This window comes from Thunnus maccoyii, chromosome 1 (assembly GCF_910596095.1).
Source record: "Thunnus maccoyii chromosome 1, fThuMac1.1, whole genome shotgun sequence".
NCBI classification, from domain to species: domain Eukaryota; kingdom Metazoa; phylum Chordata; class Actinopteri; order Scombriformes; family Scombridae; genus Thunnus; species Thunnus maccoyii.
The window spans coordinates 2,613,378-2,638,787 of NC_056533.1; the positions used below are offsets into that span (position 1 = coordinate 2,613,378).

Genomic DNA, 25,410 nt, shown 5'->3' on the forward strand with positions numbered 1-25,410 from the left:
CCAGTGGGTCAGGTCCTCTACTTCCTTCAGGTAAGCCTTTTCATTGTTATCTGTGATCAGGCCCACCACAGCTGTATCGTTAGCGGACTTGATGATGGTGTTGGCTACACAGTTGTGTGTGTACAGGGAGTACAGCAGGGGGCTCAGTAGCCCTGGGGTGCTCCAGTGTTGAGGATGAGGGTAAAAGAGGTGTGTCTGCCTACCCTCACCACCTGGGGTCTGTCTGTCAGGAAGCCAAGGATCCACATGCACAGTGAGGTGTTTAATCCTAGGCCATTGAGCTTTGTGACGAGCCTGGAGGGAAGTATCGTGTTAATCGCTGAACTGTAGTCAATGAACAGTAATCTGACATAGCTTGCTTTCTTGTCCAGTTGAGATAGGGTGGTGCGGAGGATGTGTGCTATGGGGTCTTCCGTTGATTGGCTGGGACGGTAGGCAAACTGTAGTGGGTCCAATGTGCTGGGTAATGAGGAGCACATGCAAGCCTTGACAAGCCATTCAAAGCACTTCATTACTACAGAGGTGAGTTCTACTGGGCAGTAGTCATTCAGGTAGGCTGGTCTTGTTTTCTTGGGCACAGGAATGATGGTGGATTTCTTGAAGCACGTGGGTATGACAGACCGAGCCAGGGACAGGTTGAATATCATTGTGAACACCGGCGCTAGTTGGTCAGCACATAGTTTGAGGACCCACACTAAACTAAGTTGTTTAGCTCACTTGCTAGTGACACATCAGCGCTTGACAAGGAAGGGGTGGCAGGCTTGTAATCTGTCATAGTTGTTAGACCTTGCCACATGCTTCTGAGATTGCCCTCTAGGAACTGTAGTTCCACTTTCTTCCCCTGGGTCCTTTTTCCTCCTTTACTGCTCTTCTTACATTGTAGGCTGCTGCTTGTCCATGTTTCCAGACTGCAGCCCTGAGTTGTGGGCTGCAGTGTGTGTGTTTATGGCATCCCAGAGGGTTCTGATAATCCATGATTTCTGGTTGTGAAATGATTTAACTGCAGTCTTGGGTACAGTTTTCTCTGTTGTTTCACAAATTAAATCCACCACAGACTCAGTGAATCTGTTTTTATGTCATCTGTGACATTGATGGTGGTGTCCTGGAACGTGCTCCAGTCTGTGTCATGTAGTGCAAACTGTAGGGCAGCCTCTTATTGGCCTGACCATTTCCTGACCCCTCACATCAATGGGGGCATGCGTCATAGTTTGTTTACATACTGTGACCTCAGCAAGATGGCTGAATGGTTGTTCTTCCCAAATGCGGACAGTGATTCTGCTCTGTAGCTGTTTTTGAATGTCATGTAGCAATGATCCACCTAACCCTCTTAAGGTTAGCCTGATTGAAGAGGTCCTTGTGAGTTAACAAGGTTTGAATTGTTTGAACAAATGCTGTTGTTTGTCTAGAGTGGACCGTCTCTAACTTTGGTTTAGAAATCATGATAACTGTCTCTGGAGACTGACTTTGGTTTTACTCTTTGTAAGTCTCATGTAATTTGCATGATTCAGGATCTGATTTTACGACACATCCATAAATTCTACACCAGAAACCCCATGAAGTGTGCAGATTTTCAGATTTTATGATGTCAGGGAAAATAAAATCAGACCTGAGATGGTGATTATAAATCAAGATAAGGTCAGCTGGTTTAGTGATTTTGAATTTCAGTTAACTGGGAATCAAACTGTAGAATTAATAATTCATTGTCAGACTGCTTGCTAAAAGTCAATTTATTCTAATGGGGCCTGAGCAGCCAGAACATTGTAATTAAACTGAGCTATAACAACAGGCTATAAATTCACTCATGCTGCTGTGCTATTGCTGCATAGCTCTCTGCCTCTATCTCTCTGTATATGTGTGTATGTAATACAGAGAGACAGATAAAATGATGTACGTTTTGTGTGTATTCATCCCACAGGAGGAGAAAAGCTTTGTTAAAATGAGAACTCAGCAGGCTGCACAAAGGAAATCAAACATGTTTTATCATTGTGGCTCTGATTATCAGGTTACTGCAGTGCAGTGGAAATAACACAAAGTAGCTCGGCTGCTGTACAGAGCACATATTTCACTGAGGTTGCCCATTCCAGACACACCGGAGGAAAGAAGGCAAGACGATCTCAAGTCAGGCAGAGCAGAAACATCTTTGTTGTTGTTAATTTCACATTTCTGTTGCACCATAATTGTTATGAACATGGTCATATTTTATGTGCTGGGGGCAAAATCTGTCCTGTTGTGATGCATCTTTGCAATAAACACATAAATCAGTAGACTCCATAATCTGTCTCTGTGGCTGCTTGAGAAATGAAGCTTGACCACCTTGCTCAATGGATCTTCAAAAAGGACCCCTAAAATGCCAGAAATATTCAAAACCAGCAGGACTAAAGGAACTATTTGGGAGCCATCTTTTGATTTGCCACTTTTCTTATTTTGGTTGGTTTGTTAGTTTCTTCATTGAAAAGAATCCATGAAGGTCAAAATAATGCAACATTATACATGTGGACGCCTAATAGTGGACTACAAACTGTTTTTCATTCTCTGCAAAATTCCATTTAAAACTGAGATCAGTGTCTCTTCATGTTGTGTACGTACATCAGCTCCTGCTGTCTGGTAACCTCTGGTTCTGGTCAGTCGGCCCTCGTACTTCAGAACAATCTCTCTGGCCTGCCTGTGAAACACACGCACAGAGGGTTACTGAGTGTATTTATTCACATACTGATCTTGCTGTGGTTCACTCAACTTTTTGTGAAACTTTACACTTCTACTGCTACTCCACTACGTTTCTGAGGGAAATGTACTTTAATCTCCTCTACATTCCTCTGATAGCTGTGTGTTTTTTGCACGTTTAAGAACAATGGATAATGAGTGGCGGCCCCTGGTTTAAAAGATGATGAACGTGGCAGATTGTCAAGACCACAGTGTGAGGTAAATAGTGTTTCCTCCACCAAGTCCATTATTATCTATATCAGGACACCTCACAGTGCATTATCAGTTATAATGCATCCATAGGCAGAGTCAGGGGTGGGCTTAAAGCGCTTAAGCTCCAAATGTTTTCTGCAAAGCCCTGAATCTTTTACTGTTCATCACATGTGGCATTTTTGGTACTAAACCTAAATCATAGCTTTATAGCGACCAGTGTGTTTTGAACAGATGATCAGAGTGAAGTGCTGACTGAGCAGAAAACCCCTCCCCTATATAGTCTTATTGCTCAGCCACTGGTGCCAACCAGGCAGGTTTCCAGTGTCCTCGCCCCCTCCCCCAAACCCCAATCAACACCGAGTGATGCCAGGCAGAGTCCCACAATTGTACCTTAATACATAATGTTACCCACTTTGTTCATTCAGTGGCAGCGAATAAAAACCCTTGATTTATTACCTGGCATACCCTGTTATTTATTTAAAACTATAAAGTGTATTGTGTTCTGTTTTTTTATGCCTCTGTAGCCAGTTTCAGCATGAAACATTGTATTTTTTCAACACAAAAAGAAAAACATATAGGCCTATATTTTAAAAGGGAGAATGCTACGCTACTGTGAGTCCTTAGGAAGGAGAAATATACAGAAATATCTACATATATTATATAGTATTTTGGACAGATGTGAATGTTTTCTGCACACTGATCATTTTGTTCTGTTTGCCATAACATTTGTCAGTTGCTAATTTTATTTACTCTAATGCAAGGTGGATTTTTTGATCATGATTTAATGCTGACTGAATTAATTGTCTTAAACATATGTCATAAAACATGTTTAGAGGGCTCTTTAAACCTGCAATAACATGTTTTGTCTACTAGTTTTCATCAGAAACAAGTAGTGAACACAACACTGACATATCATCAGCTTTTAAGTTGATGTGTTGAACTTGTTAGCAAACAGTTGCTTATTTCCACATCCAGCAGTTACAGAACAACATTATCATTCATTTGGAGTCGTGTTTCTGTCCACCTGGTGAATGTAAGTCCAATATTCACTCTCTTGTCGCTCTGTTTTTGCTCTCTACCAACTCCTGAGGGAAATATCTGGCTCTTTAGCTGCCAAATGCTCCACTATGTTCACAGCTAGTCTACAGCTAACTGTGTCTGTTTAACATTTGGAGCTGAACAGGTAGTGTACAGTGGCTTTTTAAAGCTTTTCCTCTGAAAAATGCTGCCTGCTGTGGCCCAAACTGATGCTATGAGAATGAACTAAAACAGTAAAGTTGCAGCTGGACAGATAAACAATGAGCTAAAACTCGCTATAAAGCTCCGTAAAGCCAAGAGGAGCTGCAGAGTCACTGATAATTCTCTGTAGGTTCATCACTACGAACCACAACCAACACATTACACAAAGTCATTTGATACATTTTTATAATAAATACATCAACTATAGCTGCTTTAAGTAAATGATCTGAATACTTCTTTCAACACTACATACAGAAACAGATATTACTGTATTGAGATTAAATAACCAAGCCAGTATATCCTTTAAGGGATAAATCTCAATACTGGAAGCCTATGCTCTTAAGGAAATATGCTTATTCACAAGTTAGACGAGAAGATTGATATTAATCTCCTGTCTGTGTGATAAGTACAGAATTTGAGTCAAGGCATGATAAGCTTAGCTTGGCTTAGCATAAAGACTGGAAGCACAGGGAGACAGCTGACCTGGCTCTGTTCAAAGTTCAAAAATAAACCTTTATGCTAAGCTAGGCTAAGCACATGCTGACTCCAGCTCTGTACTTCACACACAGACAAAGGTCCACTCACGGTAGTAGCTTTTTGAAGCTTTTGTCTCATTTCACGTGTTATCTTAGGACCAAAGTTCCACACTTGGGTGACATGAAGACACCTGAGCTTGCTTCATTTGCTGGTGAAGACTGTGAGATGCGGTTAAAAGCTCTAAAAAGCTAGTTCGGTATGTAGACATTTTAATTGGGGTTATTTTGACACACAGATTTGAGACTGATATAAATTTTCTCATATCAGTCTGAGAAAGAAAGCAAATGTGTATTTCCCAAAGTTTTAAAATATTTCTTTAAAACACACCTAAACCAATATTTTTACTTGTACTGTGGTGTGTGTTCTGTATGTTTTAATTATTATGTACATTTTCCTTTTTTATTACATGTTTATATCTTTGTACTTGGCATTTTTTTATTGTTTACATGCTTCAGAATCACTCAGATATTTGTCCCAGTAGAATTAGTAGTATTTCTACCGAGGTTCTATTTTCCTGTAGTCTTAAGTCCATTGGTTGCTAATTTGTGTATTCTAAAATGTGTAGTATTTAATACTGTCATTATGCTGAATGGCCTTACCATTTTAGATCATAGTGTCAACCAGTGCTCCCCCTCTTCTAAAACCAGCCACAGCTGACTGGTCCCATTAAAATAAATTTGCTAAAGCTTTACAGTCCATGAGACATTGCAGTGAAACCAGCTCATCCTGTCACAGATCTGGAGACATTTCAGGGGGCTATGAGCCATGTATTAACCAATGAAGACACCCAACGTGTACTTTACACTCACAGCCATGGAGATCAACTGTGGCTTCTACAGGTTTGAAGTACATGTGGTTTTATTTTGTGATGTGATGTCAGCTATGGTGAGAGCTGAGGTTCGAGTCAATGCTCGGAGAATAACTCAAAGTAAAACATGTCAGAGAACATTCGGATTAAAATGGGAGTAAAAATCTGTAATTTGTGATGTGAAGTATGAGCTGTTATTGCAGTGGGAGAAATCACAGACATTCAGCCTGAGATTAAAGAGGATGTAAAAATGCAGGCTTGCATCCCATCCCTGATGATGGTAATAAAACCCCTGCAGTAATAACAAACTGCCCATAAAAAACCTGTTATCCATGGCACATACTCAGCACATCTTAGAAGCTCTCTATCTACTCTAGCTGCCTTTCCTCTGCCTGCGCTCTATCTACAACTCTTATTACCTTTAACCAAATGCACACAACCTTTACTCCCAAAATACAACACTTAGGAATGAGCCTCTTTAGAAATGTTGATTTCCACAAGCATCATGTGGCATTTGGACAGCTGACAGAATGTTATCTGCTGAGTTTAAATTTTCACATACTGTATGTTGAGCTATTGTCCACAGAGGTGTTTGTGGTAACAAGGCAAAAGGTGACCAAGTTAGGGTCATATTTAAAAAATATAAATGTAGTTGCAAGCATGTTGTTTAACAGGACTCACACTCAGACTATTGACACAATATTTCACTAATTTTAATGTTACTAGAATATGATACTGGCTCTGTTAGCACAGTTTAGCTAAAGTAGCTAACGTTAGCTTAAGCGTGCAGCACTCGGTGTTCCCAGTAAGCTAGCGTTAGCTTGGGTCCGAGGTAGCGGGGTGTGTTTTCAGAGCGTGAAAAATGACACCCCGCACTCCTTATTTCAAACTTTTAAAACAAAATCTTAAAACTCATCTCTTCAAATGTGCTTTTACCTAGAAACCTTTACTATATTTTAACCTCACCTACAGTATTAAATGTCGTTTATTACAGTATTAAATTTACTATGGTTATTTTTTCATTTCAAATCTTTTTCCCTTATTTTAGTCTGTTCAGTTTTTTTAATGTTTCTATTTCTTGCATGTGTTTTTTCTTTTTTTGTGAAATACGTTGTATCACATCTTTTTGTATGAAATGTTTACTTTATTACTACAGTGGAAACCGCTTATAGTGATCACGGTTACAGTGATCAACTGAAAATATGTACCAAAATGCTTAGGACAGAATCATTCCTATACAAATACTGTTTAAATAATTTGCTTATAATAATCAAGTAGTCCACTTACAGTGTTCATTTGGGGTCTTTTCATACATGAAATGATATGGAAAAAAAAAAACAAACTACTGCAATTCCGTTGTTTTTTTGTTTTTTTTAAATATACTCCCATTTTTTAAAATTTACTCCCATTATACATGTATGATATGTACTTAGTGATGGCGGCACCAGTATTACCTCACAGTAACCCGTCTGCTTCCAACTGGTGACCTGAGGTTGGTGCTGTGTGCACACTGAAATCATGATGGGAAAAAGAAAGTCATTTTCTCTCAATGAAAAAAGTAGTCTCCTTGAAGCTTATGACAAACTGCCAAAAACAGGCCAATGAGATACAGCAGCAAAACTGCAGCAAGATGCAGCAGTGAAACAATAAGCGTTTCAACAGCTGTTCTGTATTTTGAAACAGTCAATAAAATTCAGTAAACAGCGAAGCTGCCTGTTTCATTACTTTATATTCATGTAATAAATATACAAATGTTAGATGGTAATTTGCATTAGAAATTAAGAAAAGAGAAAAAATTGTTTATCATAATCATCTGCTTATAGTGATCAATTTGACCTGGACAGACATGATCACTATAAGCAGTTTCCACTGTATTATTTACTAAAGTTCTTTTGTTGTGTAAACCAAACTAACCAGGACACAAGATATCATTTCAGTATTTTGTATTCTGACCATCCACCCTGACCACTTCCATACAGTAGCACTTTGTGGACTAACAGTTCATGTCTTTGGTCAAACCATTTAGTTTATTTAGTAGTCTATAAGACAGGCTTGCTTTAAGTGTCACATGGAGTTGTATCATGAACTGTCCCTCACAAGTGATGAAATAATCATCAGGTTTATACAATTTTCTCAGGCAAATGGGAAATACTTCAATAGAAAAGTGTTGAAGGTGAGGCCTGTTCAGATTCAACTGTTCTAGTAAGGCAGGTAGCTGCTGACTGTCAATGCTGTAGACACAAACTAAATTCCATGTACATGCATTGAAAATGGTTTTGTTTACCTAAGTAATTAAGTAATATGATGTCATCATATTTCCCTCCTGAGACCTGGGGGTTTGAGTGGGTGAGCTGCTCAGGTTTTAGCACACTTGCTTTAAATTCAGTGACATGCAGTATTTTTCCCAGAACACATTCATGAAGAAAAGTTAAATCTCTCCAAAAATATATGGAGGGGGAGAGAGAATGTGTCTGTGTGTGTGTGTGTGTGTGCGTGCGTGTGTGTGTGTGTGTGCGCGTGTGTGTGTGCATGTGTGTGTGCGTGTGTGTGTGTGTGTGCGTGTGTGTGTATGCGTGTGCATACGTGTGTGTGATAAATACTCCACAGATACAGAGGGAAAAATCAAACAGGAGGGTACTTCAAGACTTTAAGCTTGCGTCTCATTGGCCAGGGTCTGGTCCGAATGTTGGCGATGATCTCCTTCTGGTACTGAATGTTCTGGAACATCTCTTCTGGGTCGTTGCTGTCCACCCGCTCATCTTCTTTATCTTCATCATCAGAGAAGCTGAGGGATAAGACACAGAGACATCTTTGTTAAATTATAAAGAAAAGCAAACATAAAGAATGTCTGAAAACTATCTGGGGGGGGGGGGGGGGGGGGGTCTGAATCCTTTGTTTCACTTATTATTTATTTGTTTTATAAATGTTTCACACCAAAAATGTGTACAGCAAGTATTTCTTGCCAAATGCAATATGGGTGCAGAATGAATAGGCTACTTTGAATTTTATAAAAATCTGGTCCTTCTCCTATTTTATTTGATCATATTTAATTTAACTAAATTTCCTTTGAACCCTCCCCTTCACTTGGAAAAAATTGCAACACCTTCCCCCCAATATCTTTAAATAATATAGCAGCATGAATTGGAGCGACTTGTTTCAGTAACAGGCAGGACGCTGTAACACATTTTAAATCCAGTTCAACTATTTTTGAGCCTCTAAATGAAACTTTGGGTTACCAGTGTTACTGATTATTTTGCCCCACCCTCATATACCAAATAGTAAAAATAAATAAATGTGATTATTTTGTGGCCTGATATGTATGAGATCAGATATCTGACTGTCTGCCATTATTCAACCAATTACATGATGCCTGAGTTGTATAACCAGATGTGTTGGAGACTCAGAGGGGACTATTTCCTGAATATAGTTGTTCCAAGCAGTGCACCGTTAAATTGTATATAACAGGTCAAGTTCTACATGTAAATGGTTAAAATCACTGCTCACTGACTGAGTACAGTACGGTAGGCTAGCACTAAGCTGGGTTTACGTGCTGATAATGTGGTTTTTCAGCACACGGTGATGACAGTTCTACATGTTTACAGTTCAGCTCACTACAGAAGAACAGACGATAAAGTGTGTGTCCTCATCCATCATGTGCACTCATCATGTTAGAAACATTCCAACATGTGAACAGCCATGTTTCATTTCACTTTTTCAATCAGTACGATAGCTTCACAATGTGTGATGCTGAGTGGAATTTTTAAAAAATCCAAGTATTTTGGTAGAGATAAGGTTCAATCTCTAATAACTGAAGTTTTAACTGAAGCTTTTTAGTATTTTTTTTTTTTTAACAAATAAATCTCATGAGGGAAGAATAAAAATATAAATCTTAGGTGATAAAAAAATAAAACTAAAGCCCTCTAACTATTTTCACACAGTCCCTTATCAAACATCAACATATGAATCATTAAATACTGCTGGATATTACAAACACAGAGGAGCAGGACTCCCTGAAACACAGTATTAATACTGAGCGGTTTGCTGGATGTTTTGATGTGATACATGCTGAAAGATGTAAACACAGTGCACAAGCTGAATGTCCTACTTTCATTTCTTTTTGTCATTTCATTTCCACATTTTGCATCCTCTCTCTTGCATTCATGAAAAATGACACATTGTTCAATCATTCGTTATTCAACATACTAACATGTCTGATTTTTTGTCATGTCAAGATTTCAGATCAGTAGACACAAAGGTGAGAAATGTTTTCAAGACATGCTCTACTTGTGGCTATAATGCAAAGTGTAAAGATTGTGTACTGTGTCATGCTTTACATGGACAATATGTGAGCTCCGTTAACACTGCTTTATCATGGACAAATGGCATCCAGAGAATATCCAAAAAGTTTAACCAACAGCTTGATGGCAGAACAAAGACAGAGTGGACAGATGCATCGATGATGCTCCCTGTTGAACTGTATTCATGAAGATACCATAGATTTCTTTCATCACTTATTTTCAAACTGATCAATATATGTGTATCAAACTGACACACTCAAAGTCTAATGCAACTACATGTGATTAATGAGCTCAGACTAAATTCACAAAAAGGGCCAACATGTCAGAATGTCCCTGGATGGTAGGAAAAAATAACACAGCACACAGGAAACTCTTTGTAGTTTTCCTCACTAATTAGATTTAGTAAAAGACTAATTGTGTAACCTACAGGATATCATCTAAGGCTCAGGCAGATGACAGCTGTGAAGTGAGAGTGAGAAAGAAAGAGAAAGGCACAGAGAGTGGAGCAAAAAAGACGTCCTAGAAGTTCCTGATAAAAGTATGATTCAGAGTGAGCAGACTCACCCCTGCTGGTGGTCCTGGTAGGCTGAATAAATCCTCCTGGAGTTCTTCCTGATACTCTTGTGTCTCTTGGCTGCAGACAGGGACCTGCTGCTGCTGCCTACCAAAGGCTCAGACACTGTACTCATGCTGACTCTCCTCAGAGTGACTGTGGTCAACTTGCTGATCTGGACCCCGCTGGAGCATCACACACACCAGCAGTGCAGCTGAAACACACTCACCCATCAGTCCAATCACAGACATACTGAACACTTAAAGGGCCAGCACCACACACACACACACACACACACACACAATTTTTGCTAATAGTGCGATGTGCCTTGTGTTCACTTGGTGTCTGACTCTCTTCAGTTATCATTTAAACTGAGGAGCAGAAGGATCAGAGAGCTGAAATGAGGCACTGGAGGCTAGACAGATGTGTGTTGTTTAATTGGTGGCTGTTTGACTGGACTCAGTGGAGTACTTCTAACTATGGAGACCAGTCACAACCTGCAGCTTTAGATGGAAAACCTGAGTGTTACAACATAATGATTAAACAGAGTTTAGGCAAAAAAGCTGGAATGGTAAAGCTTGTACATAAATACCAAATAACACCAAAGTGAGACAGATGTGGGTCCTGACTTTTTAAAGCATGTTAGTGTCAGTGTTGCCTTTACATCATTATTAGGAAAATTTCACTCTCTCTTTAAAAAGATTGTACTGTGAGAGCACCTCTAGCTATCACAGTCCTTGATTTTAAGGTGGCTTTTCATTTCTATACCTATTTATCCTTTGCAAGGTAACAGGTGTTAGAGCCTCACAGCACACACTTGGCAAGAGGCAGTGTACACTCAGGTCACCAGTGTATCACAAGGTTGTCACAGCGTTTTCAGTATTTTTACATACATTTTGACCCCCCCCCCCCCCCCCCCCCCCTCTCTCTCTCAACCCAACCAGTCAAAGTAAATGGCTGCCCACCAAGAGGGGGGATGTTGGGTCTCTGTAAATTAAATAAATTTGATATGATAATATTTTTGCATTTTCTGAATATCTCTCTAAAGCATGGGCTAGGAGGACAAAAGTAACACATGGATAAATTCCTCAGACTCTGCTCTATATAGATTGCAGACTATTGGTTCGACCTGAGGCCCAGGCCACACAGCCTCCCTCTACCTGAGCAGCACATGTGTTGCTAAACTGCTGCTGCTTGCTCACCTGTGGTGTCCACACAGACACTGCCAGCTCTATCTTTCTACATCGAGTTTGGCTTTGATAATGGCCATCAATAATAGCATGTTTCATATCATTTCATTATAAATTTCATTTATATTTAGTTTAGACAGAAAAAGGTTAAGAAGCATGTGCTCAATTGTGAAAATAAATAAATATGTGAGGTGAAACTGGCTTTCTTTTTGATGGGGTCTAGTTGGGGATACTTCTGTGTCAGCCACATACACTCCTCACACAGGACATCACTGCTCCAAGTGAAGATCCAAAATCCCTCCAGATGACACCAAGTCCCCCAAATGAGCCAAACAAACCTCTAAATTAACTGTCGGGAGAGAAACTGACAAAATAACAAGTTCCCCACCAGAGAGGCTCCCTGCCCGGAGTACAACCACAGGCTGTCAGACAGTGGGGACACTATTTTTCATGTCTGTGACATATTCTACAGACATAGACACTGAAACTATAGTGAAAGGTGTAATGTTGCTGGTATGATGTTAATATGACTGTCAACAGATCACTGTCTATTTTTGCTGAGAACTGCATGCAGCACATGGAAAAAATAAGCAAGATGCCGAAACTCTAGATGATGCAACACTGCAGCTGCATGTGAGATGCGTGTGACAAGCTATATAAGATAAGGGCTGCAGTGAAAGACTTCCCAAACTGCAGTTCTAACCCAACATCAATGCTGGAATATATATACAATGACAACCTCCTTGATTTATATCCCAACCTGAGCATTGCATTCCGTCTGCTTCTCACCCTTCCTGTTACTGTTGCCTCTGGGGAAAGGAGTTTCTCAGCTCTAAAAGCAAAAGAATGTGTACCGACGCACCGCAGCACCATCTTGAAGTAGTCAACTCAAGATCAGCCTCATGAGAGCCAATTTCATCATAGCGTTTCATGGTTTTTGCGACTGTACTTGAAGAAACTTTCAAAATTCTTGAAATGACTGATCTTCATGTTGTTGTTTCTCTTTACTCAGTTGAGCAGTTATTGCCATAATATGGATGACTACAGTATTGGACTAGGGATGTTTACTGTATACCAACACTACCTGCTCTCAAATGCATTAAGAAGGCAAGAAATTCCACCAATTAACTTTTGACAAGGAACCACTGTTAACTGAAAACCATTCCAGGTGACGACCTCATGAAGCTGGTTGAGATACTGCCAATAGTGTGGAAAGCTGTCATCAAGGCAAACACTGGCTACTTTGAGGAATCTAAAATATGAAACACATTTTGGTTTGTTCAACACTTTTTTGTTTACTACGTAATTCCATATGTTATTTCATAATTTTGATGTCTTCAGTATTGCTCTGTAATGTAAAAAACAGTAAAAATAAAGAAAAACTTTTGAATGAGTAGGTGTGTCCAAACTTTTGACTGATGCTGTATATAAACACATTTTTCTCTCCACATGACAGTAATGTACAAATGTACCGCAATATCCTGTATATAACACCAACATCAAACAACTGTTGATCAGACAGTAATATTACTGTTCAAATTAGTACACTTTCTAATGGTGTCACTGTAGGATAAGCAGAGGTGTCACTGATAACATTACAGGTGGCTCTGTTCTATTCAGGTGTCCCAGTAAGTCATGACAGTGAGCCAGCATGCACAACACCAGGACCCTGAAACTGGAGAAGATAAATGGTATTCAGACATCGTTACTTTTATTATTTACATCTGTGCTTTTCCTACTGTGACATGTCAAAATGACTTCTGTGAAAAAGTGTGATACAGCTTTACCTGGTAGAAACTCAGTAGGCCACTTACAGTAATACAGATCAGCTGAGCTCAACAAGCCAGACACATTCTGTACTTCCATTTACGTGGTTATCTATTAACTGAATTAGATAAAGTGACATAATGCAGCTTGTCAAGCACAGCATGGCTCCCTGATGTCCAGAGTAGGGATGTGCAGAAGGCCCAGTATTTGTATTTGTATCTGTATTTGTTGAGGCAGCAAAATTATTTGTATTTGTATTTGTATTTGAATAAAAGTGGAAAGAGGCTTAAAAATACTGTTTTTGTTTTTATTATGCTTTTAATTTTAGAAAATTAAAGTGTTACAATAAGTGTTCATAAGTCAACTACCTTATGAAGGAGGTCCCCACACTGGGTCTTGAACTGGAGTCTCCCAGATCATAGACGACTGCGCTGACTACTGAGCTAAAACTTTACTCATCGCCTCATTGCAGACAGACCTCTAACTAAAAATATTTTTTTAAATATTTGCATGAAACAAATATTTGTAAAAAAGAAACATTATTTGTGCTTTGCCGAATAATGTATTTGTATTCAGGCACACCGCTAGTCCAGAGGTACTGTTTCTGACACTGTAGGTCCTCACTTTGTCTTAAAGATTCTCTTGAGGATTTTATTCACATCATCCAACTGTTGATTACATGCTAATCATTAAGTCAGCATGCCTTTCAGTAGTACTGTCAGCGAGGACCAAGGCCTCAATATTAACATGAGTCTCAAATCATGAACAGTCAATTAGGTGAAGATTATAGGAGCTTATTTTAAGGGGTGGGATGGCAGTCTTGTTCCAGTCATAGAAATGTCCATAGACCTTGCAGCAAAGGCAGTTATCACAGTTTCTATATGTATGATTCTACTTGGAGCACATCATCTCAAAGGTTTTCAGAAAAATAACAGGTAAGAGGGCAGTATCTATAAAGCTAACTATGATCTAATTGCAGTATAAAGCAGTTGTATTAACTATCACACTGTGTTGAATCTACAGAGGGAGTCAGTATCTTTGCTGCTGCTTCATTTCTCACAGCGTCATGATTCAGTTTTGTCTTGGCTTTGGCTTGATAGTGTATAAGAGTTATAGTTCTGGACCACACATGTAAGCTGAGCCTCTCTGCACAGATGACCACATCTGTACTTTATAGCTCTGAGGACCAACCAGAGCAGACTAATATCTCTGACCTTGCTGAGAATTAGAGGTCGGCCAGACAATCATACTCATGAATCCTGTCAGGCGTAAATCATATGGAGCTTTGGTTACTGTACTTGACTTTCAAGCGCCACACTCTGCACGTTGATTTATGCCGGCGTGAAATGTTGTGGACTGTAATTATTATTTGATGTTTGTTCGGCAGTGCAGATATTTGTGTATCCATCTATGTAGAGATCAGCCATTAAACATCAGTTAAAAATGGATTATGGACCACCTTTACTATAAATCCTAAAGTTTTATGTCAACACAACTTGTGCTCAATCCCACTGAGAGAATAATCCATTTGAAAGTGCATTTTCCTTGTGAAAGTGATATGTTGAGAGCTGTGCTCACAGTGCTGTTTGAGGCTGTTAGTCCACTCTGAGTTTCTAAAATAGAACAACAGCAACATAATGACCAGTGGAAATTAGATTGTGTCAAGCTGCCACTCTTTTGTTGGCCTCCTGTTGTGTGATCTGAAAGGAAATATGTAGAACACATCTACTTCAAACCCAATATACTGAATTTGATAATGCAATAATTGTCACAAACCTATTAGTGTCAGAAAATGTACAAAAGTGTAATGTAAATGGGCATACACAGTGAGAATGATGCCAACACAACTTGGACATACTGCTGAAAAATTACAATCATCATTACTACAATCACATACCAAGGACCATTGGTAGGATCGGATGCTCGCCTGTGAAATAGTTAAGCAAAGGCTTTGAGGATCATTAAGTTAGACTCCATCTGATTCTAAATATTACAAAAATATTTCTTTTTCGTGTTTTTGCTGGTGTACAGTCTGTCTGGTGTTTCCCTGTTTGAGGTTTTTCTCTTCCTTCAAGACACATGCGTTTAACATGCAGGCCTCCTTCAACATCCAAATCAAGTACAGGATCCTACTCATCCTCACAATCTTCAACATCATAATAATCACCATCATCATAGGCATCATCGTCATTGCATTGATAATGTCTGGAATATGAAGCTAGAACATCATAGTCAGTGGTGGACAAAGTACACAACTCCATTACTTGAGTCAAAGTATAGATACTCCTGGTCAAATATTACTCCAATACAAGTGGAAGTTGTTCAGTCAAATTTTTACTTGAGTCAAAGTACTGGAGTACTTGCTTTTAAAAATACTTAAGTATTCAAAAGTACATTTTCTTTTTAACACATTGTTGTATTGTTGCCACAATGCATTTACAGAACCTAATGGCTCTGAAACAAGCTATTGAATGCAATGACTTGCTTGTAGAACCTGTAGAAAAGCTTGTAGAATATTTTCATTTTTTTATTAACGTCCCCAAGCCCACCCCCACAAAACAGCATGGAAGTATTCTGACACAGCTCTGGCAGAGTGTGTTTGTGTGCATGCGTGCATGTGTTTGTGCACATGTGCATCAGGCACACATTGGAATTGCTGTAGATGCAGCCTCCTCAGAAAATAATAAATAAATAAAACAACCAACCCACCTTAAAATCCCAGTTACACACCTCTAGCTTTATAAATGCCCAACAACAACACTACATTCATTTCAAAAATCTGGACTTCAGATATGGCCATGGGTGCTCTGGTTAGGAATCATTATCTTTATCTGCTGTAGCAATCATTTCCACTGCCAAGTGTAAATTAAACGCACTTTGAACTTGACTGTCAGCGTAGGAGAAGTTCACTTGGATTTTCTCCTGTGACAAACACAGCATATGGCCTATCGCATTTTAGAAAAGAAAAGAAAATTCATCCGCTGACTTCAAAGCTATGCTTCATAGTAACGAATAATAGGAACCTCCTTAGAAATGTAGTGGAGTCAAAAGTACAATATTTGTCTTTCAAATGTAGTGGAGTAAAAGTCATAAGTTTCCAAAAAATTTAACACTCAAGTAAAGTACAGATGTTCAAAAAATGTACATAAGTACAGTACTTAAGTAAATGTACTTTGTTACTGTACACTCCTGATCATAGTAGCATTATACAGCTTATTCTCTAACAGTATGATGCTACAAACAGCTTTGGCATCAGGGGGACTGTTGTCATAGATGGATGTATTACGTAGTGTAAAATCATGCTGCTGGAGGTGATGAATCAGTCTTCATTAGAGCCTGACTGATAAATATTTTTATATTTATGTTTTTATGTTTTTTATACTTTTTGCTGTTGATATAAATAATTCCAAATAAAAATGTTTAGATTCTATAAATGCTTTTTGATTCGTATCTGATTATTTAATAGGTGTTCTGGGGAACGTAATGGCAATGAAAGTCAGTCAGAAGGGCCACGAGGGATTTTCTGCCTGGGGCCCCATCAGACTCTAGAATCAAGCATTACAACCTTTAACCTTATCAATAAGTGACAATGTTTAGCTTGCTTTAAGCAGTGCAGGTGGTGACTGACTGACATGTTCTACCCTTGGGGTTTACCTAGCCACAGTTTGTGCCTCATATATTACATTACATTCAAATCCTTTTGTCAGTTAATACGACTTATTCTCCAGATCAGCAAAGATTGTTACATCTGCTCCTGCTGTCTCCCCTGACACTCCCTCCACATCTAATTCTGTGCCTTTCTAATTGTCACTTCTCCAGTGGCTGTCTCCTGCTTCTCCCTGTGTGTGTGTGTGTGTGTGTGTGTCTGTGTGTCTGTGTGTCTCTGTGTCTGTCTGAGTGGAGACAGGTGTACCAGAGTCAGAGCAGAGCACCACCAGATGCACGTCATCCTGCAATCAACCCTGCCTATATATTCCCAGCTCTGTCACATCCACTCTATCAGATCGTAGCCTCTGTGCTGTCAGTACTATGTTTCCAGCTGTTCGGTCATACCTAAGCTTATTTGCTAGTTACCCATTACTTTGTACACAGTCTGACCCTTATTCCCTCTTCCCTGCAGTTCCGTCTTCTCTGCCCTCCGGCCTCCATCTCCTGGACCTCGCCTCATCTCGTCTACTCCACTCTCCTAACCTGGACCCACAAAACTCCATACGTCATCTTCAGGATCTCCGCCTGGCTCTGCTCTGAACCACTCCCTGTGTCTCACCTGGCTAACTTTACCCTGCTGCTCTGAAAATAAAACACCATTTCACTCCAACCATGTTCACACCTGGGTTCACTTGCTTAGCTGCCACATGACAAAGATGGCCACAGGAAATGACATTGTCCCACTCATTTTGGGTGACCCAACACAGAAATCGAAGGCAGCGTTGCCAGCAGTGGCCTGTGAATTATACAGTTTTCACAGTGGGAAGCACTTGGCCAAATTAATTTGTATTTTTTAGAGTTTTTATCACCTACAAAAGTTTTTCTCTTACTGTTTTTTATACATAAAGGAACCTGGCGACCAGCGTTACTGGGCCTGAGAGATTTGCTTCTTGCCTCAAAATCTTCCCCTGGCTTCAGACCTTCAGATACCTGATCTCCAAGTGCTAAGGCTAGTGGGTTAACAATATACTAGGAGTTGTTAATCTCTGCCTATAAGCAGTGGCTGTATGTGTGAAGTGCCAGCTGACCTTCCTAAAACTGAGCTTAAAACACTGCAATAGTCATCACAAATATTCTTTTCGTTTGTACATGTAGTGTGTGTTGATGGACAAAGACAGATCCTATCAGTAGATGCTACAAAGCACAAATGTATGTTATGTATGCTAAAAAATACTTAATGTTACCTCAAGCTCTCTCTGAAAAATTGGCATCCCAAGTTGGCCTCTTTTCTCTAGCCACAACTGAGTCCACGTTTTCCTCCTCCTCCTCTTCTTCAGATTTTTTTCACCATACACATAGATACCACTACTGCAAGGGCTCACTTCTTGCTTAGCGCCATTGTTTACCACTATAGCAGCGCAGATGGATGATGCTGATGACGTTTTCTTGTATATTGACTTGTAAAACCTGGGAAAAACAGGAGTAACGTAATTTAAATCACCAATGGCCAGACATCTCAGTGCTCATGATCATAATTTTAAAGAGGACCTATTATGCTCATTTCAGCTCTAAATTTGGACTTATTTATCTCATACTGGCCCTTAAAGCAGCCCCTCAATATACACAGTTTCTCTTACACTCCGTTTTAGCTCCTGTCTCTTTAAGGCCCACACCGATGAGCCCACTCTATTCTGATTGGTCAGCTTTATGTATCAGAGTTGTGTAACTTTACCATCAATGCAAACCAAACATGTCCTGCTTTACTGCTTCAAATTAAAAGCTTTTCAATGACTAAATAGTGGGAAACTTTTATTGTGAAGAATTTAAAGGAAGTAAAACAGTGTTTCTCACTGAATTAGCAGAGCTTCGTTAGCGGCGCTAAAAAACCGGTTGAAACAACAACATATGGAGCTATTTGTTCAGCGGATCAGTTACATATAATAATGCAGAGAGGACTAGTGCAAGCAGAAACAGCCACAGTGAGATGTTTTATGAAGAGCTGCAGACAACCAGCACACCTCCAACAGGTAAACTACTTATTTTACTTTGCTGTGCTGTGTAATGGCGTTGTGGCTTGGCTTAACTGCTCGCGCTGTGCACATAGCAGATGTCCATATAAAGAAATCCATCACGAACTGACGTCAGCTCGGGCTGAAAGTAGAAAAAAAGCGTTTTGCACTGACTTTCAGTGCAAAAGCAGTCTGGATGCAGGTTAATTTGTCCATCAAAGTACTGCATATTCACAGACAGATAGTTCATGTACTGAAAACAGAGTTCACACTGGAAACAACTTACAGAGAGAACTGATAACATGGTGTACTGAAATGAAACGTGACAAAAAGCTATGTGACAACACAGTCCAATTGTTATAATGGTTGTTTACTGTATTTTACAACAGAGAATTGTGTCAAGTCTAAAGACGATAAAGGTTGAGTCACACATTCTATGTAAGTAAACTGCTCACGCTGTGAACGTAGAAATCACATGAAATATAGAGGCCTAAAGTTTGACATCTTGGACATCTCAATTCTCTTCTGTTCCTTCCTCTCCTGGTCAAAAATATGAATGATGGTGAGAATGAACTGAAAAAACAGTGGGGTTACCTTTCCCTGAGAGCTGCAAAGCATATTCATGGATTTTACTGATGACACTTTTATTGATTGGTTCCTACTGAGGATGTGAAACATAATCAGTAATATCCAAAAGTCACTGTAGTTTTTATCAAATGTTACTCAAACAGAAGAAAACAGTTTATTTGTTGGGAACTATTTTTGGTGGTGGATTAATTCACATTAGGTGTTCTGGTGAGTATTTCTGGCAGGATGGTGTGTGTGAGATTGAGTCAAAATAAACTACAGTGTGTGTGTGTGTTCATGGTAATGAAGGAACATGTCACCCAGTGCAGCAGTGTGGCTCATTGATGTGTTTTTAATAGTTTTTGGACAACAATGGAGCTCTATGACACAGAGAAATAAGAGTTATCAGACTTTGATACACACACAATACTTGTTGGTATAACAAACATTGTTGGTTTGGGTTTTTTCATAGGACTTGTTGACAATAATATGCAGCATTACTTATCCTCTAACTTGGACTTGTGAACCTTTCCTTTGCACTGGAAGACAAGCTGTCATATTAAGAATCACATTTAAGTCAAGAGAACCATATAAGAAGGCTGTCAAATGTAAATCTTTTCACATTCGTACACATTCTAAATTGGCTTGTACTTATTTTTTTGTTGTGCTTGTGATATCAGTAGCTGTTCCCAACAGTGCAGCTCCTGTGACACGTCTATGTGAGAAACAATTGGGAGAATGGAATCCTAGAACCCTGGGTGTCAATGTTCTGACATCACAATAGAATGAAGAATTTTCTCAGAACTAACTCTGCACTCAGTAAGCCCAGATCAACACAGATCAACACTGAAGACACATTGTAGCACCTGCAGTTTATCCTTGAAGACAAAAAACAGATCAGATATATTTCTACTTTTGCCACAGGCAACTGCCAATTAATAACTGCTCTGTAATTTGCAATTTTACAGACCAGTTCCTTGGAATTAAGGTGAGTCTATAAACCTGTACATAGTATCACTCCTTAATTATGTAGTCTATCATTAAGTATTAACAGGACTCTGCTGGTGTGGACCAATTTAATCACTGGCATAATGTGAAATTAACATTTTTGTTTTGTTCTGTAAACTCTTCTCAGAGCCACACATGACATTTTCTGCTGTTAATGAGTGTGGGTTTGATGGCTCACTCAGGGCTGATAGGACCAATATTCATCACTATGTACGAGTTACATTAATCAGCTGGTGTGGACTTGAGAACAAAAGCACTGGCATAATAATAACTTATTCATGTTGTTGGGACATAAATCTGTTGTACTCACCTGCTGTTTTTGGGACAAATTAATGTGCACCACAATGTAAACCATTAACCTTTAGGGTTAACATTTGTTTAAGGTTAAGATAAGGGTTAGGGTCAGGATGTAGTGATTAGGGTAAGTAATGTCCTCTTAAAAATAGTTTGACATTTTTGGAAATGCATTTATTGACTATCATTCCAAGATTCAGATGAGAAGATGAATATCACTGACATATCTTATTGATCAATACAAAGCTAAAGTTAGGACGCAGTTAGCTTAGCATAGCAGAACAATCAGAAACAGGGTAAAAACAGCTGGCCTGGCTCCACCCAAAGGTAATAAAATCTGCAAACCAGCACCTCTAAAACTCACATATTATATAACATGCTATATATCATTGGTTAAAATTATAACATGTGAAACTACAATTTGGGGTTTTATTTCCATTTCTTGGCCGTGAGCAGTAACTTTCCTTAAGACTCTGCTGGTTGCCCGGCAACCTTGCAGTGATGAGAAGTCCTCAGAAGTTGAAGTTTGATATTTAACAGACAGATAAGAGAGTGATAACAATCTTCTTATCTAACTTTCACCAAGAAAAATACGTGAATCCCAAAACTCTTCCTTTCAGTGATGGAAAATCTGTATTTTCATGAATTTCTCCTTCAAAACTAATCTTAGTATTGGTGACTTGGTTTGTATAGATATAAGCCTCATGTACATACACTGATCAAAGTAAACTGACAGCAAATCTACCATTTTTAATATACACATAATATTATATGAAAACATGTTATTTTGTTGTCTGATTCTTTTAGTCAAAATGGACCAAAGAGGAGATGGATCCCACAACCGTGGTAATCGTAAGTACTTGGTCCACCGTTTAACAGACGTTCGGTTTTTTTTCTAAAGTTATTCAATTTATTTGTATGAATGCTAATGTAATTGTCTAAATGATCTTGCAGGCCTACAGTTTCTCCCCCAATTTATCCCAAGCGGAGATTTTTCACCAGCCAATCACGTTCGGGGTGGAATCTTAGCTTGGCTGGAATTTCTGGAGGATCTTGGAATCCTGGATGGAGGCTTTGGTGCGGGGCTGAACGTGTTGCAGCACCAACATGCGGCTGACAACCATGACAACATCGGCAACAACAATGTTGAGGACAATGTTGGCAACGGTGACAACAATGTTGCAGTTGAAGACGCTGGCATGGAAGACAACCAGGACATGCCAGAGGAAGACCCCCTGCCTGGAGGATCCAGGAGGAGGTCAAGAGAGGAGGACGAAGACATCGAAGAGAGAAGCAGCAAACGATTCCGTTGGTGGGACGAGTTTGCTGACAGCGACTCCGATGGCGATGATGATGTGGACTGCACTGGAATGAATCTAGTCCAAGATCCTGGTGCTGACATGGAAGTCAACCAGCATGTCAGCGAGGAAGACTCACTGCCTAATGGATCAAAGAAGAGGTCCAGAGAGGATGATGAGGAAGAGGATGAGCGAGGCAGCCGAAAATCCAGACGGTTGGATGAGTTTGCTGACAGCAGCTATGATTGCTGGTCTCGCCATGATTACTCTGACAGTAGTGGCAGTGGTGATCTTTCTGAGGATGCAGAGGAAGAGGAAGACCCACTGCCTGGAGGATCAAGGAAGAGGTCCAGAAAAGAGGATGCAGATGAAGATGGGAGGGCTGGCAAACTATTGAGGCGTTAAAAATAGTTTGCCATCACTGACTATTATCACTGACTCAAACAGTGACTGTAGCTCCACTACCACACAGAGACACAGGACAGGTTTTTACTTTAAAAGGTTGACCCCTGTCAACTTTACGGTCAGCCAGTTTCTCCTCTATGTTGTCATCCAGGTGCATGTGCAGTAAATTAGGCTGTGGATAGTAAATCAATGAAAAAATCTTCAAAGTGAATGTGCTGACATGTCGCGGTAAGTGTACTGTCTCATTTTCAGTTGCCAGCTGTGTTACTGATCTCAACTCATTTGATTTTTCTATATTCTTCATTACTGTGGATAATTACAGGGTTGCCAGCTCTCACGCTTTTGGCTCAGACATTCCTACCGTAGTTTCTGTTGTATCATCCAGGAGTCTTCTTCTAGGAGTTCAGAGGATCATATATGACACTAACTGACATGTGCAGCATCAAATAATAATGTCAGACAAAGGACCACAAAGTAAGTAGCTAGCCAAAACTCTTCAGCAAAAAGTGGAGCTCAAGTTTTTTAAATTGACATTAGTGTTTTAACCGTCCAGTTTATCTTGTGTTGCTGCTTTAGCCTACTTCACAGGAATGTTAATGTAACGTTAGCTTGATAGTTTGGATAGCTTGACTACTGATGCATCTCTACTGTGTGTTTTGTCGAACAATTTCTGTAATTAACACCATACAAGTTAAAGTTCTGCTTTATGTTCACTCAGATTTTTAAAGGAAGGCTTTTTATATTTTCACAGTGAGTGAAGGAATCAGGAGAGAGGAGACAGAAGTGAGGAAGAATTGCAGGACGTAATAGTGTTGAAAGAAAAACAAGGAGAAAGTAAAGAACTGATTCAAGATTGAAAGAAAAAGTTTGAGGAGAAAAGAGAAACACAGAGGCCACCTCAGCGTCATCTGATAGAGAGACATGAACAAATTCAAAGCAGGAAAACTGGTGAGGAAATTACACCTTTATCTAGATGAATTACTGGTCTGGTAAATATTTTAACAGCACAATCTGTTATCCAAATGTAAACTAAAGGACATCCCACTAACAAAAGTCAAAGAACAAGATTGGAACCTTCTATAAAAGATATTAACACTTCACAACTACTCTATTAACCAATATAACAAAAATGCTTCTAAAATACATACACCCTAGCTCTAAGGTAAGCCTATTTTTAATTCGGATTGTATTGGCTGTATTACATATTCTATGTCGTGAGATGACAAATTAGTAGGCAGATTTACTTCATGGCTAGTGCAGCTGTCTGTCCTGCCAGTGCGACACCCATAAAAAAAATAGTGAAGAACACTGATGTATATGCTGAATGAGTGTGTGTGTGAGTGTGTGCGTGTGTGTGTAAACCCTTGTTATTGCCTTTTAACTTGTGAACATTCAAATTAAGGTTGTAGTTTTGATATTAGAAAAAACAGATCAACAAAGTTGGCAACCCTGTAATTATCAACTGTAAATTTTAATTTACACTAGTTCTGCTCAAGCAGAAGCTTAGCTCTCTCCTTCGTTTAGCGCTTTTTCTCACTAATCCCACAGTTGCTAGTTACTTTAGCTCAGCAATTTGTGTAGCAGCTAACTTAGCTTAGCATTAGCATTAGAGGATTAGCATGGCTTCTCTCTCACCTTTTTGCTCTCCCGCTCTTTCTTGCTTGGTGTATCATATGTTTAACTATTCCTCTGCCTCCTTTAGTGATAATGGTATATGTAATAAATGTTGTTTACGTGCCATGTTGGTGGGGAGGCTCAGTGAATTGGAAGCATTGCTCCGCACCATGGAAAAACAATTGTTAGCTACTGTAGTTAGCCGGTGCGGGCTGACCTAGTGTAGCTCCTACTCCCCTGGTATTTCCTGAGCAGCCGGGAAGATAGGCTGGCTGGGTGACTGTCTGAAGAAAGCATAGCCCTAAGCACAGTTCACCACAAACCAGTTCATGTTTCTAACAGGTTCTCCCTACTTAACGGCACACTCGCTGACAAACTAACTCTGATTATTGGCAGCGCCATAGTGAGAAACGTGAAGTTAGCAACACCGGCGGCCATAGTCAAATGTATTCCTGGGACCAGAGCAGGCGACATAGAAGCGTATATATGTTAAAATCTTTAATCAGTGGTTAAGACTCCCGATTGCGCCAATTGGAGGTCACTAAAATTAAAAATGTTGAGTCGGTGTGTGCATACAAAGACAATGTCGGACTCAGTAGTTTTCTCTGGGCCTCTGCCTAATCTGACTAGTGATGACATGTATAGCCGCATATTGTCATGTTAGTTGGTGACCAGCAAATGACAATGGACTCCATCACAAAGTTTTTTATTTTTAGAATGAACTGCCTCACAATATGAATACATTTTGTTTATAACTTTTATTTTGTTGGTAAATGTTGTATAATCACAATATTAGACTTGAGGATGTTCTTTACCATCATTGTTGGCAGGACAGTGATGCTGTCAGGAACGAGTTGCTTGTGCTGAGTTCTGTAAGTTGGTATCTTACCTGTATTTTGTGCTTTCTGGTCTTGCAGGAGATCTTCAGCTGCGGACGGACTGCTGTTCAGCGTGACGCCTCATCGCTGCTATTATAATTAGTCATTTCTGCCCACTGCTACCACTATTATTATTAGTCATATTACTATTATTATTATTGTTGTTGTTATGCTTCTGTCTCTCTCTCCTCTTCCCCTCCCTCTCTCTCTCCAAACCCAACCGGTCAAAGCAGATGGCCGCCCACCTAGAGCCAGGTTCTGCTTGAGGTTTCTTCCCGCTAAAGGGGAGTTTTTCCTCACCGCTGTCGCCAAGTGCTTGCTCATGGGGGAATTGTTGGGTCTCTGTTAATTAAAGAGTATGGTTTAGACCTGCTCTATGTGAAA

The 25,410-nt window shown here is 39.6% G+C and overlaps 2 protein-coding genes across 9 annotated transcripts in view; one reads left to right on the top strand and one right to left on the bottom strand.

The window, feature by feature from the left end:
• The window catches only part of LOC121896530 (transmembrane channel-like protein 3), a 52,563-nt gene extending 27,455 nt beyond the window's left edge, over nt 1-25,108 (bottom strand). For 2 of the 6 annotated variants that reach the window (XM_042410485.1, XM_042410484.1), the window contains exons 1-4: nt 18,198-18,560; nt 10,360-10,607; nt 8,136-8,282; nt 2,587-2,662 (exon numbers count right to left, since the gene is read on the bottom strand). In XM_042410485.1, the coding sequence (XP_042266419.1) occupies nt 2,587-2,662; nt 8,136-8,282; nt 10,360-10,484 (348 nt within the window). In that variant the 5' untranslated portion in view covers nt 10,485-10,607; nt 18,198-18,560. Of the gene's footprint in view, nt 1-2,586; nt 2,663-8,135; nt 8,283-10,359; nt 10,608-18,197; nt 18,561-18,590; nt 18,603-24,169; nt 24,489-25,037 lie in introns of those variants that run through there. The other 4 variants (XM_042410480.1, XM_042410479.1, XM_042410481.1 and 1 more) reach the window with 4 other exon arrangements.
• LOC121896596 lies at nt 18,717-25,152 on the top strand. 3 transcript variants are annotated; one of them, XM_042410486.1, is made up of 5 exons: nt 18,717-18,980; nt 21,639-21,683; nt 21,786-22,762; nt 22,857-23,008; nt 23,286-23,325. In XM_042410486.1, exons 1-3 carry the CDS (start codon nt 18,938-18,940, stop codon nt 22,532-22,534), a joined length of 837 nt encoding a protein of 278 aa, XP_042266420.1. In that variant the 5' UTR covers nt 18,717-18,937; the 3' UTR covers nt 22,535-22,762; nt 22,857-23,008; nt 23,286-23,325. The 3 variants fall into 3 exon arrangements, with proteins under 3 accessions (XP_042266420.1, XP_042266421.1, XP_042266422.1); XM_042410488.1 differs by lacking the exon at nt 18,717-18,980 and adding an exon at nt 19,942-20,517; XM_042410487.1 differs by lacking the exons at nt 22,857-23,008; nt 23,286-23,325 and adding an exon at nt 25,066-25,152.
• The last annotated feature ends 258 nt before the right edge of the window (nt 25,153-25,410 follow it).

Bases quoted from the DNA above. Each gene is read 5' to 3' on its own strand.
- LOC121896596 (XM_042410487.1), top strand. From the start codon at position 18,938: ATGTTTTATGAAGAGCTGCAGACAACCAGCACACCTCCAACAG. The intron at 18,981-21,638 runs GTAAACTACTTA...TGATTCTTTTAG, and splicing joins AACCAGCACACCTCCAACAG to TCAAAATGGACCAAAGAGGA. The intron at 21,684-21,785 runs GTAAGTACTTGG...ATGATCTTGCAG, and splicing joins ATCCCACAACCGTGGTAATC to GCCTACAGTTTCTCCCCCAA.